Source organism: Dermacentor silvarum, chromosome 4 (assembly GCF_013339745.2).
Source record: "Dermacentor silvarum isolate Dsil-2018 chromosome 4, BIME_Dsil_1.4, whole genome shotgun sequence".
NCBI lineage: Eukaryota > Metazoa > Arthropoda > Arachnida > Ixodida > Ixodidae > Dermacentor > Dermacentor silvarum.
In genome coordinates this window covers 5,319,558-5,333,338 of record NC_051157.2, presented here as the reverse complement: position 1 = coordinate 5,333,338, position 13,781 = coordinate 5,319,558, and the positions used below count along the sequence as shown (strand labels likewise).

Here is a 13,781-nt window from a genome sequence, read left to right as displayed (position 1 = left end):
GCTGTACATTATGCCTCTTCTACAGAACTTCTTTTTACAAAGTATGAAATTCTTCCAGTGTTCTGTTTGTATAATTATAGGCTGATGTTGTGTTATAAAGCTCTTGTTAAGTATGGTACCGATAACATAATTAATCTTGCTAAGTTTAAAGCAATGACATCATCATCATCAGCCTATATTTATGTCCACTGCAGGACGAAGGCCTCTCCCTGCGATGTCCAATTACCCCTGTCTTGCGCTAGCTGATTCCAGCTTGCACCTGCAAATTTCCAAACTTCATCACCCCACCTAGTTTTCTGCCATCCTCGACTGCGCTTCCCTTCTCTTGGTATCTATTCTGTAACTCTAATGGTCCAACAGTTATCCATCCTACGCATTACATGGCCTGTCCAGCTCCATTTTTTTTCTCTTAATGTCAACTAAAGTATCGGTTATCCCTATTTGCTCTCTGATCCACACCACCCTCGTCTCGTCTCTTAACGTTAGGCCTAACATTTTTCGTTCCATCGTCCTTTGTGCGTTCCTTAACTTGTTGTCGAGCTTCTTTGTTAACCTCCAAGTTTCTGCCCCATATGTTAGCACCGGTAGCTTGCAAAGACTGTGCACTATTCTTTTCAACGACAGTGGTAAGCTCCCAGTCAGGATTTGGCAATGCCTACTGTATGCACTCCAACCAAATTTTATTCTTCTGTAAATTTCTTTCTCATGATCAGGGCCGGTATTTTGTAGCGATGCTTTCCGATGCTAATGCCTTTCCCGCTTGGTCAGTGGTCAGAGCGACGGTCCGCTCAAGTTATCAACGGGATCAGCTGGCCGTGAGCGGTGGATGATAAGACTAGTCTATCATAAGGCATAAGGCATCGCTACAAAATACCGGCCCAGTGTTCGTCTAACCAAGCACAAAGAAATGTGGACTGTACCCACTCCTATAACTACTTATGATGAACAATCTTTGTCCTACAAGCTCCCTTCCCTGATGAACTTATTAAACCATGAAGATTTTGATCCTTCGTGCAATCAAAATTGTCTCATTAACCGCTTCGCCCAGCTCATTTATTTTCAGGAATAGTACATCCTTTCGAATTTTTGTCCTTCTTCTTGTCGATCACTGCCTTTCATGTTCATGCCATTTCAAGCCTATGCAAATGGGTTGTATTGTTTAGTGCTTTGTTACATAATTTTGTGTTACTCGATGTTATGCAATATTCGTCTATTTATTTGTACTCTTTGTGCATGACTGACTGCCATCCTGCTGTTTTGCCAACTGTAATGGGGTTGGGACCTCGTCAAGCTGCTCGAGCTTTTAGTCCCATACTCCTCCTACCCAAAGGAAATAAAGTTGATTGATTGAAACTCACTTGTACACTTATGCTCGTGAATGCGTGTAAAAGTGTATACACTTATACACTAGAACTCACTTATACAGCTCCACTGTCTTTGATGTATTGCTTGTCAGAGTGGCATATAAATAAGTGAAGGATATGTTTTTATTTTTTTATTTTTTGCAAAAGCTTAGCTGGGATACCGACCTAAGCACCGTAATTATTTTGAAGTTTTAGGCCAATTGCTAGTGATTTTTTTTTTAACTCTGAAAAGGTTGAAAATTGCAAAAAGTATGGTATTCAGGGCTCGTTTCTTGAAGCATGGCCGAGAACGTCTGGCCAAAATTATTCTTTAAGTGCACCTTGTTTAGAGAACTACTGAGCATGCGGAAACTTTCTGACATAGTGTTACCGCTACCATGAAAAAAAATTTCGAAAGCAGGACCTTTTTTCAGTTATTTTTGCGCTAGATAATGCTGGAATACCTAATTATTTGAAGCACAATTTAATTTGGTGGTCAGGTCAACTCCATGAAATGCTAGGACTTATAAAATATTACAATTATATTTGGCTTTGCAAAAAAAGTTACTTTTCCACCTGAAAATAGAGACAAGCCGTGTCTTTAGAGCTACATCAAAAGAAGCAACTTTTTTTTTTTCCAGAGCTAAGCAGTTATACGCTGTTTTGCACTGCCATAAATATGTGAGAATTAAAAGCACTAGAAAGGATTTTTTTAATGTTCATGTAACAGGAAAAGGTAGCTAGTGAAATGTTTCTAACTGGCTAATCTGAATGGTTATGCAATGCACAAGTGGACGAGGATGAAGCAAGCTGCGTTTGTCAGCGCTCCGCATCCTCATCTGTCTTGGCAGTTTCACTGTTATTCATGCTCACCGCAAGTATGGTAAAAAACAATCTTGCAATCCCCTGATTTTTCTAAGCGCTAATAAACTGTTCTACCCGGAGTGCTTCATATCTCAAAAAGCATTGCACATTGGTGTGCAGTATACTACTTCGCCAAATTGCTTGAACCGGCCTTGCCTGTTTATGGGTTTGCCATAATAGGTTTGCACAAACGAGATCAGAGCACGGCGAAGCAGGTTGAAGACCCCTTGAAGCTCAAATAGTTCATCAGCCAGTGCATACAGTGGCACTGCTATGTCGTCTTTCTTGTCTTCTCGCCTGGAAAGAAAACCATGCAAGCCATTTAAAAACAAGTAAGAACATCAACCAGCTTACATTCATATTGGCAGTGTAAACTCAAGAGAATAGACGAACAAAAAAAAGGATAAAATGGACGAGCAAGCACTGGCCTGCCTTTTAGCCTTAGCAGCTGTGCTTCGATTAAAATTAAATTATGGGGTTTTACGTGCCAAAACCACGATCTGATTACGAGGCACGCCGTAGTGGGGGACTCCGGAATAATTTGTACCACCTGGGGTTCTTTAACGTGCACCTAAATCTAAGTACACGGGTGTTTTCGCATTACGATTAGATCATTATAAAATAAAACAAAGAGCTAAAAACAACAAAAACCAGTCTACACAGCAACATTCTTTGCTTCGGTTCCTACAAAACTTAAATGCTTAGATGACCAAGACTTTGCTCAAGTAGTAGAGGTACTTGTGAATTCATGTGTATTACTTACAACCCTTTTCTTTTGCTTACGAATTTAAATTTATCGTGCTGAATTAAGGTAACAATTTTATTTGCCAACTGATTCTTGCAATCATAATGTCAACCTCCAGGCATTCGCTTTCAAGTCACTACGGGTAACAAAACCATACTTGCCCACTGATTCTTGCAGTCGCAATACAATGTTGAAGTGTGAAGCTGCCAACGGTCAGAATTCCTGTTGGTGTGCTTCACTGAATGTGGAATTCGTGGCAGGATTAAGTAAGTCTGCTGCATCCCAATGTTTAATTCATCGTAGGCATTAGTTGCCTGCTACTGGAGCAATTAGTATGGTCAATCCTCTATTCCAGCCTTAAAGGGATCCTGAACCACCCTTTGAGCTTGGTGAAAAAAAAATCATTCCACAGATAGCACATGCTGCTGTGAACATCTCAGCCAAATCTTGCACTCATGTGCGGTGCATGGGGCTCGCAAGTGAAGTGCGAAATCGCCTTTCTCCAAAACATTCTCTTTTCAACAGAAACCTTCTCCTCACCCGTTTCGAGGCTGCTAGTGGTAGCCATACTTCGTCATATAGCAGATTCCCATACACAGCTGCTATTGGCAAATAACTGACATCAATCATGAAGCATGAGTCTGCTCACGCTTCTCACGTTGCACCCCCGCACCACATAGGAATGAAACTTTGGCCACACTGCTTATCGGTGCCACTGCCGTCGGGTGCCGCTTATTTTTAATTGGTCTCGAACACTCAAATAACCTAGAACTACGCGAAACTTAAGCCTAGACTACATGTACACTATGCCTGCCGCACCTCACGATGAATAGCGGTTAGCATCTACAAGGGACGTGCTGCAGTGTGCGCTCACTCTCGGCCGCTCCTGGCCACATGTGCTTCGAATTGAGCTTCATATTGAGCGCTACAAAGTGCGCAATCCTAATTTGCCTACTACGTATCCGTGCAGGACAAAGCTCAAACGCACAACGTGGCATGGCCAGCCTGGAGCACGTGAGCATGCACTCCAGCACTGCTAGGCACTTACAGTTGGAGCTGCGTCCGCTCCACAGCGTAAATATCGCAGCCGCCACAACCACCGCAGGGTGATGCGACAAGCCTTCTTGCCACAATGCCGTAAGCAGAGCATCGCCACTCTGTCGCCACCAGCGCTCCTCTGCTCCTTCGGAACGGAGGACGTTGAAGGCAAATGGGAAAGGTGAATATAATGCTCGAAGTAGCTATGCTTATTCTAGGTCTTCTAGAAAAATTCTTTTGGTAATGTACTCCTGGGAAGTACCATCATTCCAAGGCGTTTTTGACGCTTCAAGAAATGTGGTTCAGGATCCCTTTAACATTCATATTGCAACATATCTCTGGCGCATCAGGTGTCATCTACCGTCCTGATGTCGTAGTACCTCTTATGTCAATGCTTTGCATGCTTCAAGTTCTGCTGTGCCACTTTACATGTTTCTTCTGATCTTTCCCTCAACTTGTAATACAAATGCGTACGAGGTCTTCACCTCCATCCTGATTTCTTCATTTGCTCACAATTCCTTGAGAATCGCCAATGATTCTCCCACTGTTTGTCCATACAACATATCAAATGACAAGAATCCTATGCTTGGCTGTGGTACTTCTCTGCAGGCAAAAAGCAGTCGGAAGACTATCCTTTTTGCCCAGTCTTTGGGCATTCTTTTAACCATACTTTTAATTGTACCATTGCATCTCTCAACGAGCCCATTAGACATTGGGTGATACGGCGTAGCCAATCTCTGCTCAGTGCACATTAACCTGTTGATCTCCTTCATCACCTCTGACTTAAAGTTTGACCCTCAGCCACTCAACACTTCCTTTGGGACCCCATACCAAGCAAACGAAGGCCTAATTGTCGGAGTCATGAGGGAGGTAGTGGCAGAATACTGCAAAAGGGAGGCCAATTCCTGTTCTGGTGAGGGAGTGAGTTTGATGAAGCTTAGTGGGCCTTTCTAGTTTGGTTGCACCTTAACTAGTATAGCCCGACTAGCTCCCGGCAATATATTTTTTTTCTTGCTGGTGTCAGGTGCCACTCCATGCCTGAAAATGTAGTGGACTGGAGTAGGATTCGAACTTACGACCTTCAGATTTGAAGCCGGGTATTCAACCTCTGCTCCACGCCACCACCTTCGTCCTGCAGTGGACATAAAATATAGGCTGATGATGACCAAGCAAACATCTTCAGGAGAGCTCCTGCCACTTGTACGGTGTCAATGGTCTTCAACGCAACTGCGTCCAAGTATCTCGTAGCCCCATCCACCAGCGTGAGCACATAACAATTTCCTTTGCTCGATGCAGGTGTTATGGGCCTATTATGTCTATGGCCACTCTGTGAAAAGGCATATTGACAATGGGAATGTTCCTAAGCGGTGCATGCTCCACTCGTCCCTTTGGTACCGTTCTTTAGCACACCATCACAATATCTCGCATATCTCTTCACATCACACTGGATTCTGGGCCAAAAGAACTCTTCTGTAATCCTTGCTAGCGTGTTTTTGATGCCCTGGTGACTGGCTAAGACACTGTCGTGTCCTATTCCCATCACTGTCTCCCTAAAGGCCTTAGGCACAGTGAATTGCTGAGCCTCTCTGACCAAGCTGAATACACATCGTCTATATAAAAGACCATTCTGCATAATGAACTCAAACACAGTCTGGCTTCTTTTTCTCTTCACTATTTCTCCTATCTTCTCAAGGCACGATCTGATCGATTAGTCCTTGAGCCGTTCTTTCCTAAAATCAGCATGCATGGTTTTAAGCTTTTGAATTGCAGGTACCTTCAGAGCTGACATAGGTGTCATCCATTTCTCTTTCTGCGATAGCTGTACTCCTTTCCCAGCTCAAATTTGGATCATCCATTCTCCAAATACCAGCTATATTTCCTAGAATTAGGTTGTATAATGACTCAAGGCATTTTTCCGTAAGCCAACCTGTATAATACGATGTGGAGACGTGAATATGGGCTTCAGGTAGGTACCTCACAACGCTGTTAGCCAAGGTAACATGTGCTAACACTCCTGTTAGATCTTCAGCATGCACCAGACTTCTCTCTCTCTCAGCACTGTTGCGCCTTGTCCGTAAACCCTCGCTTTCTACGAGAGGTAGAGCTTGTTCCTTTGGCTCTTGTACATCTTTCCGCTTTTCTCTCCGTTCCTGTCGGTTCTCTTGAGTCTTGTTCTCCTCTACACAGCCTGTCAAAAACTGATTAAGTGGGTAAAGGGTGCTGATAGGACAAAAAACAAATCAAAAGATCCTGTGCGTAATGAAAAAAGACCGGTGGTGGTGCCATATTTGCACTAGTTTTCGCACTGCCTGAAGAACGTGGCTAGTAGGTAAGGGGTGCGTGTGGTCTTGTCCGCTCCCAACAAACTGGTCACGATGTGTTCCCGTTTGCATAAAAAATTGTCGGGCCATGGTAAGGAATGCAGTTTTTGGTCCAAGAAGTTAAATAGATACATCCTATGCAGATCTGCTGCTGTGTACAGGTTACCACTGTCATGCGGGAAGGTTTATGTGGACCAGACCGGCCGATGTGTGGACACCAGATTAAAGGAGCACTTGTCATCATTAAAAGGTACAGGGGGTTTGCACTTGCAGGTTCATTGTAGAGAGTGTGGGTGCAAACTGTTAGAAAGAAATATTGATTGTTCTGACATAAAGATCAAACTACTAGGGAGATTATGGAAGCCCTTCATATCGATACAGAAGGGGAAAGATGTGTTAACAAGCCATCTGTAGCTCTTAGTAATAAGGATTTAAGATTTTTGCAAGTAAGTGTTCCACTGTAGCTTAAGTTTGACAAAGATAGTCTTCTATTGGTTTTTATTTGTTTTGATGATGCTATGGCTTATGCCTCGTGTGGTTCTACACGTCACCTGAACGGCTACTGCCGCGCATGTACAATCAATGAGAGGTAAAAAAAAAAAAAAAAAAGTTTTTCTTCCATATTTCTATACAAGAGTCAGTTTCAGTTGCTCGACATGGCTGTGCAATAGTGTCTTGGGTCGCATAAATTTATCTTTTTTAAATGCTCGCTTTGGGTCTGCGGCATCCAATATATATGCACTCATTTTCACGAAATAAAATTAATTGTGAGTTGGCACTCTTTCTGTCTGTTTTTTTTTTTTCCTTTCTTAACCTTCGCGCCACGAACATGGATACAGTGGTGCAGTGTAAGAAAGGTTTCCAGTAGAAAACACTGCCTTGTAACAGCGGAGCTTTTCTTCTGGAAACCTTTCTTGAAATGTGCATCTGACAAGCTCAGGCAAGCACCACTCTGTGCAGTGTAAGTAAATCTTAAAAACTTAGGAAAAAAAAGGTTCTTCCTAAGTGCCCCACAGAAATGAAACTAGGTCAACTTTGTTTCAGAAATTGTCATGTGTTATACTATAAGTAATTAACAGTTTGGAGTTCTGTATGAAGAGTTCTTTTAGGCACAATTTTCCACTGCAGTACTAATAAAACTACACAGATGCATAATTGGCGGATGACCATAGTGTGGATGTGCATAGCCTGAAGAGCCATTACGAGCAGTCCATAAAGCCATGCATTTCACTGCACCATCACTAGCTCCATGTGCTCTCTGCTCTTTCAATCTAAAGCATAAAAATAGATTATATTTTGCTGTATAGTTCACAAAGAAGAACTACTCGTAGGCAGTTATGGCTATCCTCGGATATGTGTTTAAGTAACATTTAAAATGTACTTACAACAAAAGACAAAGTGTATTCATTGAAAAGTCATAGCACGTATCACTGCCTAATTAATAGAGACAGGTGGGTGACTTGCACAAATTATTACTTACAGGTCCTTATCATAAAGATAAAGGTCATCATCTTCTTCATTGCTGTCCTGGAGGATAGGGCCAGACAAGCTGTGAAATGGTAGAATGCTTTTTTTGAGATCAATGGAAGTACAAGTGCCTCATATATATATATATATATATATATATATATATATACAGGGTGTCCCAGCTATCATGCAGCATGATTAAAAAAAAGAGGAACGGCGTTACGTGAAGCCAACCTAGTGCGTATTGCTTCCAGTACAGTGGAGTAGCCGCCAGGAATTTTTTCGTTACTGAGATTTCATTAATCAATTGTAATTAATTATCTAACTCGAGAAGTGCTGTCCTAATTATCAAAGTGTCAATGAGAAAGTTGTAGAGCAACATGAAAAACTCCCGATACAGCTTTCTGTTGCTCAATACGTGCTACATAAATGTGTTTTTCCGAGTGTGAAAGAAGCCCGCAAATACACGCAGAATTGCCGCATGACTGGCTGCACGAGGCACTTTGCGTGTATTCGCGGGCTTCTTTCACACTCGGAAAAACACAATTATGTAGCACGTATTGAGCAACAGAAAGCTGTATGGGAGTTTTTCATGTTGCTCTACAACTTTCTCATTGACACTTTGATAATTAGGACAGCACTTCTCGAGTTAGATAATTAATTACAATTAATTAATTAAATCTCAGTAACGAAAAAAATACTGGCGGCTACTCCACTGTACTGGAAACAATATGCACTAGGTTTGCTTTGCGTAACACCGTTCCTCTTTTTTTTAATCATGCTGCATGATAGCTGGGACACACTGTATATATATATATATGTATAAAAATGACATCATTATACAGTGTAGACCGCTTATAATGTAAGTCGCCGGAGTCGTGAATATCCGCACTATAACCAAAACAACTATTTTATTGCGATAATGGCCACTCCAGGCGCATTTTCTGCCATCGCAGTCACCGTGCACTAGGTTCCGTATTCGCTTACTAAATAAATTAACAAGCACGGTGTCACGCACGCACAAGCAAACATGAACAGATCTCGCTCGTTGACCGCGGAAACGAACTGTCAAAATGCTCGATTGATGAAGCGAGGCGAGATAATTGACCTTTGTGCTATCATGCCTCTCGCTTCAACGCGATGGCGGACTTTCCCAGTCGCAAATTGCTTTCAAAATAGGGCCAAGGCGATCGTATCGCCGAAGTGGATCGTCGCAGATTACGTCCTGCTTCGGTCCACTGAAACCATTCCGCATTGCGTTGCTGGCAAAAATCCTCTCCTGTTCGCGCCAGTCCCGAACGCAAGTTTCGGATTCTTCGAACGCCTGTGATGCGGCCCGATTTTCGTTCATTTCCGCACACATGTGGCATCCTGATGAACTCGGTAATTCATGCTGATAGAGCAGACGCAGAGAACATGAAGATAGACACGTGTACTGCAGCACATGAAGAACGCTACGGTAGCTAGGCTCAAGAGTAGCTAGGCTCGACGCGCATGCGAGGCAGCCATTTTGAAATGCCGACAGGTATATGGTAACGCAGATTCAGGGTCGTACTCGATTCTAACGCGCACGCAATTTTTGGACCTGTTTTATTGGAAAAAAAAGTGCGCGTTGGATTCAAGTAAATACGGTATTTGTGGCTTGAGGGGAGCATTCGCCATCTAGGTTGACTGCCGAACTTCCAGGCAGCCGCACTGTAACCGGTATTTCGTGTCCCGCAGCTGCACTATAAGCGATGCGCGTATACATAGAGTGCTATGGGAAAATTAACGGGAGTCTGAAAAGACCGTATTATATCTGGTCCTGCACTATAAGCGGTTACGTTATAAGTGGTCTATACTGTACTCAGTGACAGTTAAAGGACTCAGTACTACGAGCTCAGTCCATGAAACCACAAAGCACCTACCCTCTGTGGTGCCAAAAGCATAGTTACAATATGATGGCGATATTTAAACAAGTTGAAAGAAGTTCCTGATGTCACAACAGGGGCAACATGCCTGGTGTTGCCCAGTTCCTGCCTTATAGTGTCTATTTTGTATTCTAGACAATAAACATTTATGATGAAAAATTTGATGACATCAATTGACCAGTGTACTGAAAGCAGACACACAGTGGCAATGTAAAAGCAAGAATGTCACACTACAGTCTGTTCCATACTTAAAAAGACAACACCGCGGAAGCCATGTAACTAACGCAGTCTACAAGTCTATAATTCTTAAAATATTGTTGTGAATTGGTTTGGATAAGCAATACCTCCTAGGAAATAATTGCTTTGTGTATTATATGTAGCTGCAATGCAAATACCCATAGTACAACCTTTTACTTCTAATTGGTGTGATGCGATGTCCAGGTGACGCCGTGAAAACGCTGATCAACAGTGCCCTCCATGCTGCATTTATCGGTTTCGAGTAGAACAAAATGCAAGGCCCTACTGGTGAATGCAAGGCACCGTGGTATATCTGCTCGTTTGAACTGTGCTGCGGTGGCAATTTTGAAGAATTTTGTGCATGGGAGGCTTTGTAGCATGCCTTTAATTGCGAAGGAAGTAAAGTGCAGTGCCAAATGCGTACATTGTGCACAATAAGTCACAGATGCAGTTTTGCTGCGCTACCACTTTTGAGTACGTACCGCTCAAGTCACACAATGTCAAACTACAATGGCAGACTGTTGCAGGGTGTTTCTATTCACTTAATGTGCATCAACTCAGAACCGTGGGCCCTGAACAATGATGTAATCAACTGATCGAACTAATAAAAGCAATTAAGCTGCTAGCGTTAGCACTGTGACCGAGTCTGACCGGTTCTGGTATGTGGTGATGCTGGCTGCTGTTGGACTGCCAGCCACAAACACACTTACATGGCAAAAGCACATTTCCTGGTACAGTCGAACTCACTTGTAACAATACCAGTTTTAACAATATATCGGTTATAGCAATGAGAAGCTGCAGCACTGCCAACCTTTGTAAGTTTTCTATGGTGGAATATCCCGCTTATTACAATGCCCCCATGCCGCATTATTGGTTATAACGATAAGTCTGGCTACTGGGTGTCTGTGCCGAAAGGGAATGGAATGCTAACTCCTTGAAAATAAAAAATAAAATAAAAAATTTCAGCTGTTGCACGCTGCCGTGTGCTGTTTTCCCATCCTTCTCCGCATCGCCAGCCTCGCCCGCCTTTGTCTCGTTACCCTTCAACCTTTCCGGACACGAATGGGCTGCGCCTTAGCTCTGCGCCGTGCCACCCTCCAAAACACGAATGGACCGCGCCAACTTCGCTGATAGCCATGGAGAAAGGAATGCTGATAGCCCTGGGCTGGCGGAGAGTCGTAAATGTGCGACGAATAGAGCCAAAACGGCGTTAGCGTCCACCGAAATGCAGCGATGGCGTGCGCATCACCATAGTCATCAGTGAAAATCGTACTGGAATGAAAGCAACGGCCGAACACTTCGTGCTAATTTGTGCCTTTAAAGCTTTTATTCGTGCGTTTACCGCCGCGCATAGCACCGTGTTGGCCGCATGCCTTAATGACTGCATAGTCTCCATCCATGATCGCGTTGATAGCGGCCGTGATTTGTCCGCAGCGGTTGCGGCAAACAGTAGTTTAATTTTGACTCGGTGCGTGTGTCAGCCGCGCGCCTTCAATAGATTGCGGCAAACAATAATTTAGTATTTACTCAGTGCATAGTTGTCGAGGATGATGAGCACCGTCTACATCGCAATGAGCCGCGACCTGGCGACACAGGCAAAAAAATAATCAGGATGTGTACGCGGTAGTGAAAAGCGTGTCTCAGATGAAGACGTGCGCCGCGGCCGCGCTGTGACAGAAGTCACGAGGCCTTAGCCGCTGCGAGCGCTAATCAGTCATGAGATGAGAATTGCAACTTCCGCACTGCTTTTGTGCAAAATAGAAACAGGATTCTGCTAATTCATTCAGTAAATAAAAGCGTGTTGACGTAGAAAGCATTTGTTTATTGGTTTCTTGATACCCTCGATAATTTAACATTCTGTAAAATCGGACATTTTTTTGGTTCCGTGAAATCCAAATTAACGAGGTTTTACTATAGCAGTGCCATGCTTCAACGCCAACAGCCCCAACTGGTTACACGCGATCAGAGCGCGCAGGAAGCAGAGTTAAACAGTTAAACGAGTTAACACAATCAGCAGCCGGATGGAGGAAGGTGGTAGGGAGGGGCACTGGCCTCCCCGTCATTGTAGTTTTCTCACACCAGCTCTGCCATTCCTCAATTTTTTTGTTTATTCTACCCGGTTATAACAATTATCGGTTATAACAATGGAATTTTCGTGGCACTTGAATATTGTTATAAGTGGGTTCGATTGTAGTCGCCATCGGTAAATCGCGCGATTTAGTCTCCGTAGGCTTTGCGTTAATGCGCAGGTAATTTGCTTATAGAAAGAGAATGATTCAGCTGCGATTGTTTCGTTTGTCAGTCATTTGTTTACCATAACATATAGTGTGACAACGGATGTTTAAACACTTCTTATCTACATTCCCCCAACTTCACACGTAACTAGCTGTCTGTACCATGTCAGTTGACTTCATTTCGATTGTCCTCTCAGCAATGTCTTCTGCAGCACTTTTTATGCTCTATGAGCTTTCATTTAATTACCTGTGATGCTTCAGCATTTGATATTTTCTTAGGTCCTGTAAAGTGCAGTGACACTTAAAAAGAACATGCCAGCAGTTCCAGAGGCTTGACTGAATTTTTTCTCCAGCTTTTTGGATAGTAATGTGAAGAACAGGGTACAATCTCAGTGAGACGTAACACAGACTACTGCCAGTGAATCTAGTTGCCTTTTCTGATGGATGAGCAGCCAAATAGAGTAAGACATTAAGCCTAAACACAAAACCATAGTAAGAGAGACTGGATGTACAGCCCGGTGACAGCCTAACTCAATGCAGAGGCGTGACTTGTACTAACCAGCAAATTTTGTCGCTTGCCACCAGGCCACAGCATGGTGCGTTCACAACACCAGCGTATCAGGCCTATATGTGGCCCACTTTGTTTTGGCAACAAATAGCACAGTGGAAGCAGTGCAAGAGGTGCGGTCACTAGGCATGTTGAATAGGCTTAAATCTGCAGTCTTTTACCTAATACTACACTCATATATTTAGACTGCAACATATGAAGTTAATGTGACGTCGAGTCACTAGTCATTCTCACATGTAATTCATATTGTGATGCACTGCATTATTGTTGAGAGTGCAGGTGATGAAAAATGTTGCTCAGGTTTATGTAGCATTGCCTCCTATGGATGAAATGGAGTAAGTGCTTTTCTGTGATGGGTGCCCTTGAATGTAAGTTCCACTACAGCTGGAATATCCTAAAACATGCACTAACTCAAAGCCACAGAAAGTGTGCCACTCACTTGCGAAAGAATTGCAGCAGAGGAAAGGAAAGGTTCTTCTTGGCAATGGGCAGCTCCTCTTTCAGGGGATCCGGGCTCTGGCTGAGAAAGCTGCACAGTGCCTCACTTCGGCTGAGGCGTTCTTCTTTCATAACATACTGAAAGTTTTAGCCACGCCAGATCACACACTGTGCAACATCCAAACAATGTTAGGCATGTGGACAACATGACTGTGCAAAGACTTCACTGGAGGCCTTTGATGTTACAGAATCTTGGATATGCATATCATAATGAGCCAACAAACAATAACACCAAGGACAACATAGGGGAAAATTACTTGTACTTAATAATTGAATTGTGGGTTTATTGAATATTGAATTGAATATGTGGGTTTATTGACCAGTTGCCATCACCCAAAAAGATCACGTGCTCGCGACGCCTGCGGCAGAAAGGATGTTCCAAATCCGCCCTATGGTTTGTGAGTGGTGGCGCTGGCTAACACTCCCAGGGTTAGTTCTAGTTGTAAAACATAAATACCCCTGAAAGTGGATGGGAAAACGGTTCCGCGGTAGCTCAATGGTGAGAGCATCGCACGCGTAATGCGAAGACGTGGGTTCGTTCCCCACCTGCGGACAG

At 43.3% G+C, this 13,781-nt stretch overlaps 1 protein-coding gene across 2 annotated transcripts in view; it reads right to left on the bottom strand.

Annotated features, from left to right (window-relative positions):
• Positions 1 to 13,781, bottom strand: part of LOC119449355 (sorting nexin-25) — a 112,213-nt gene that overhangs the window by 16,471 nt on the left and 81,961 nt on the right. For both annotated transcript variants that reach the window (XM_037712523.2, XM_049665181.1), the window contains 3 exons: positions 13,167 to 13,303; positions 7,792 to 7,860; positions 2,364 to 2,504 (listed from right to left, as the gene is read on the bottom strand). In XM_037712523.2, the coding sequence (XP_037568451.1) occupies positions 2,364 to 2,504; positions 7,792 to 7,860; positions 13,167 to 13,303 (347 nt within the window). The remainder of the gene's footprint in view (positions 1 to 2,363; positions 2,505 to 7,791; positions 7,861 to 13,166; positions 13,304 to 13,781) is intronic.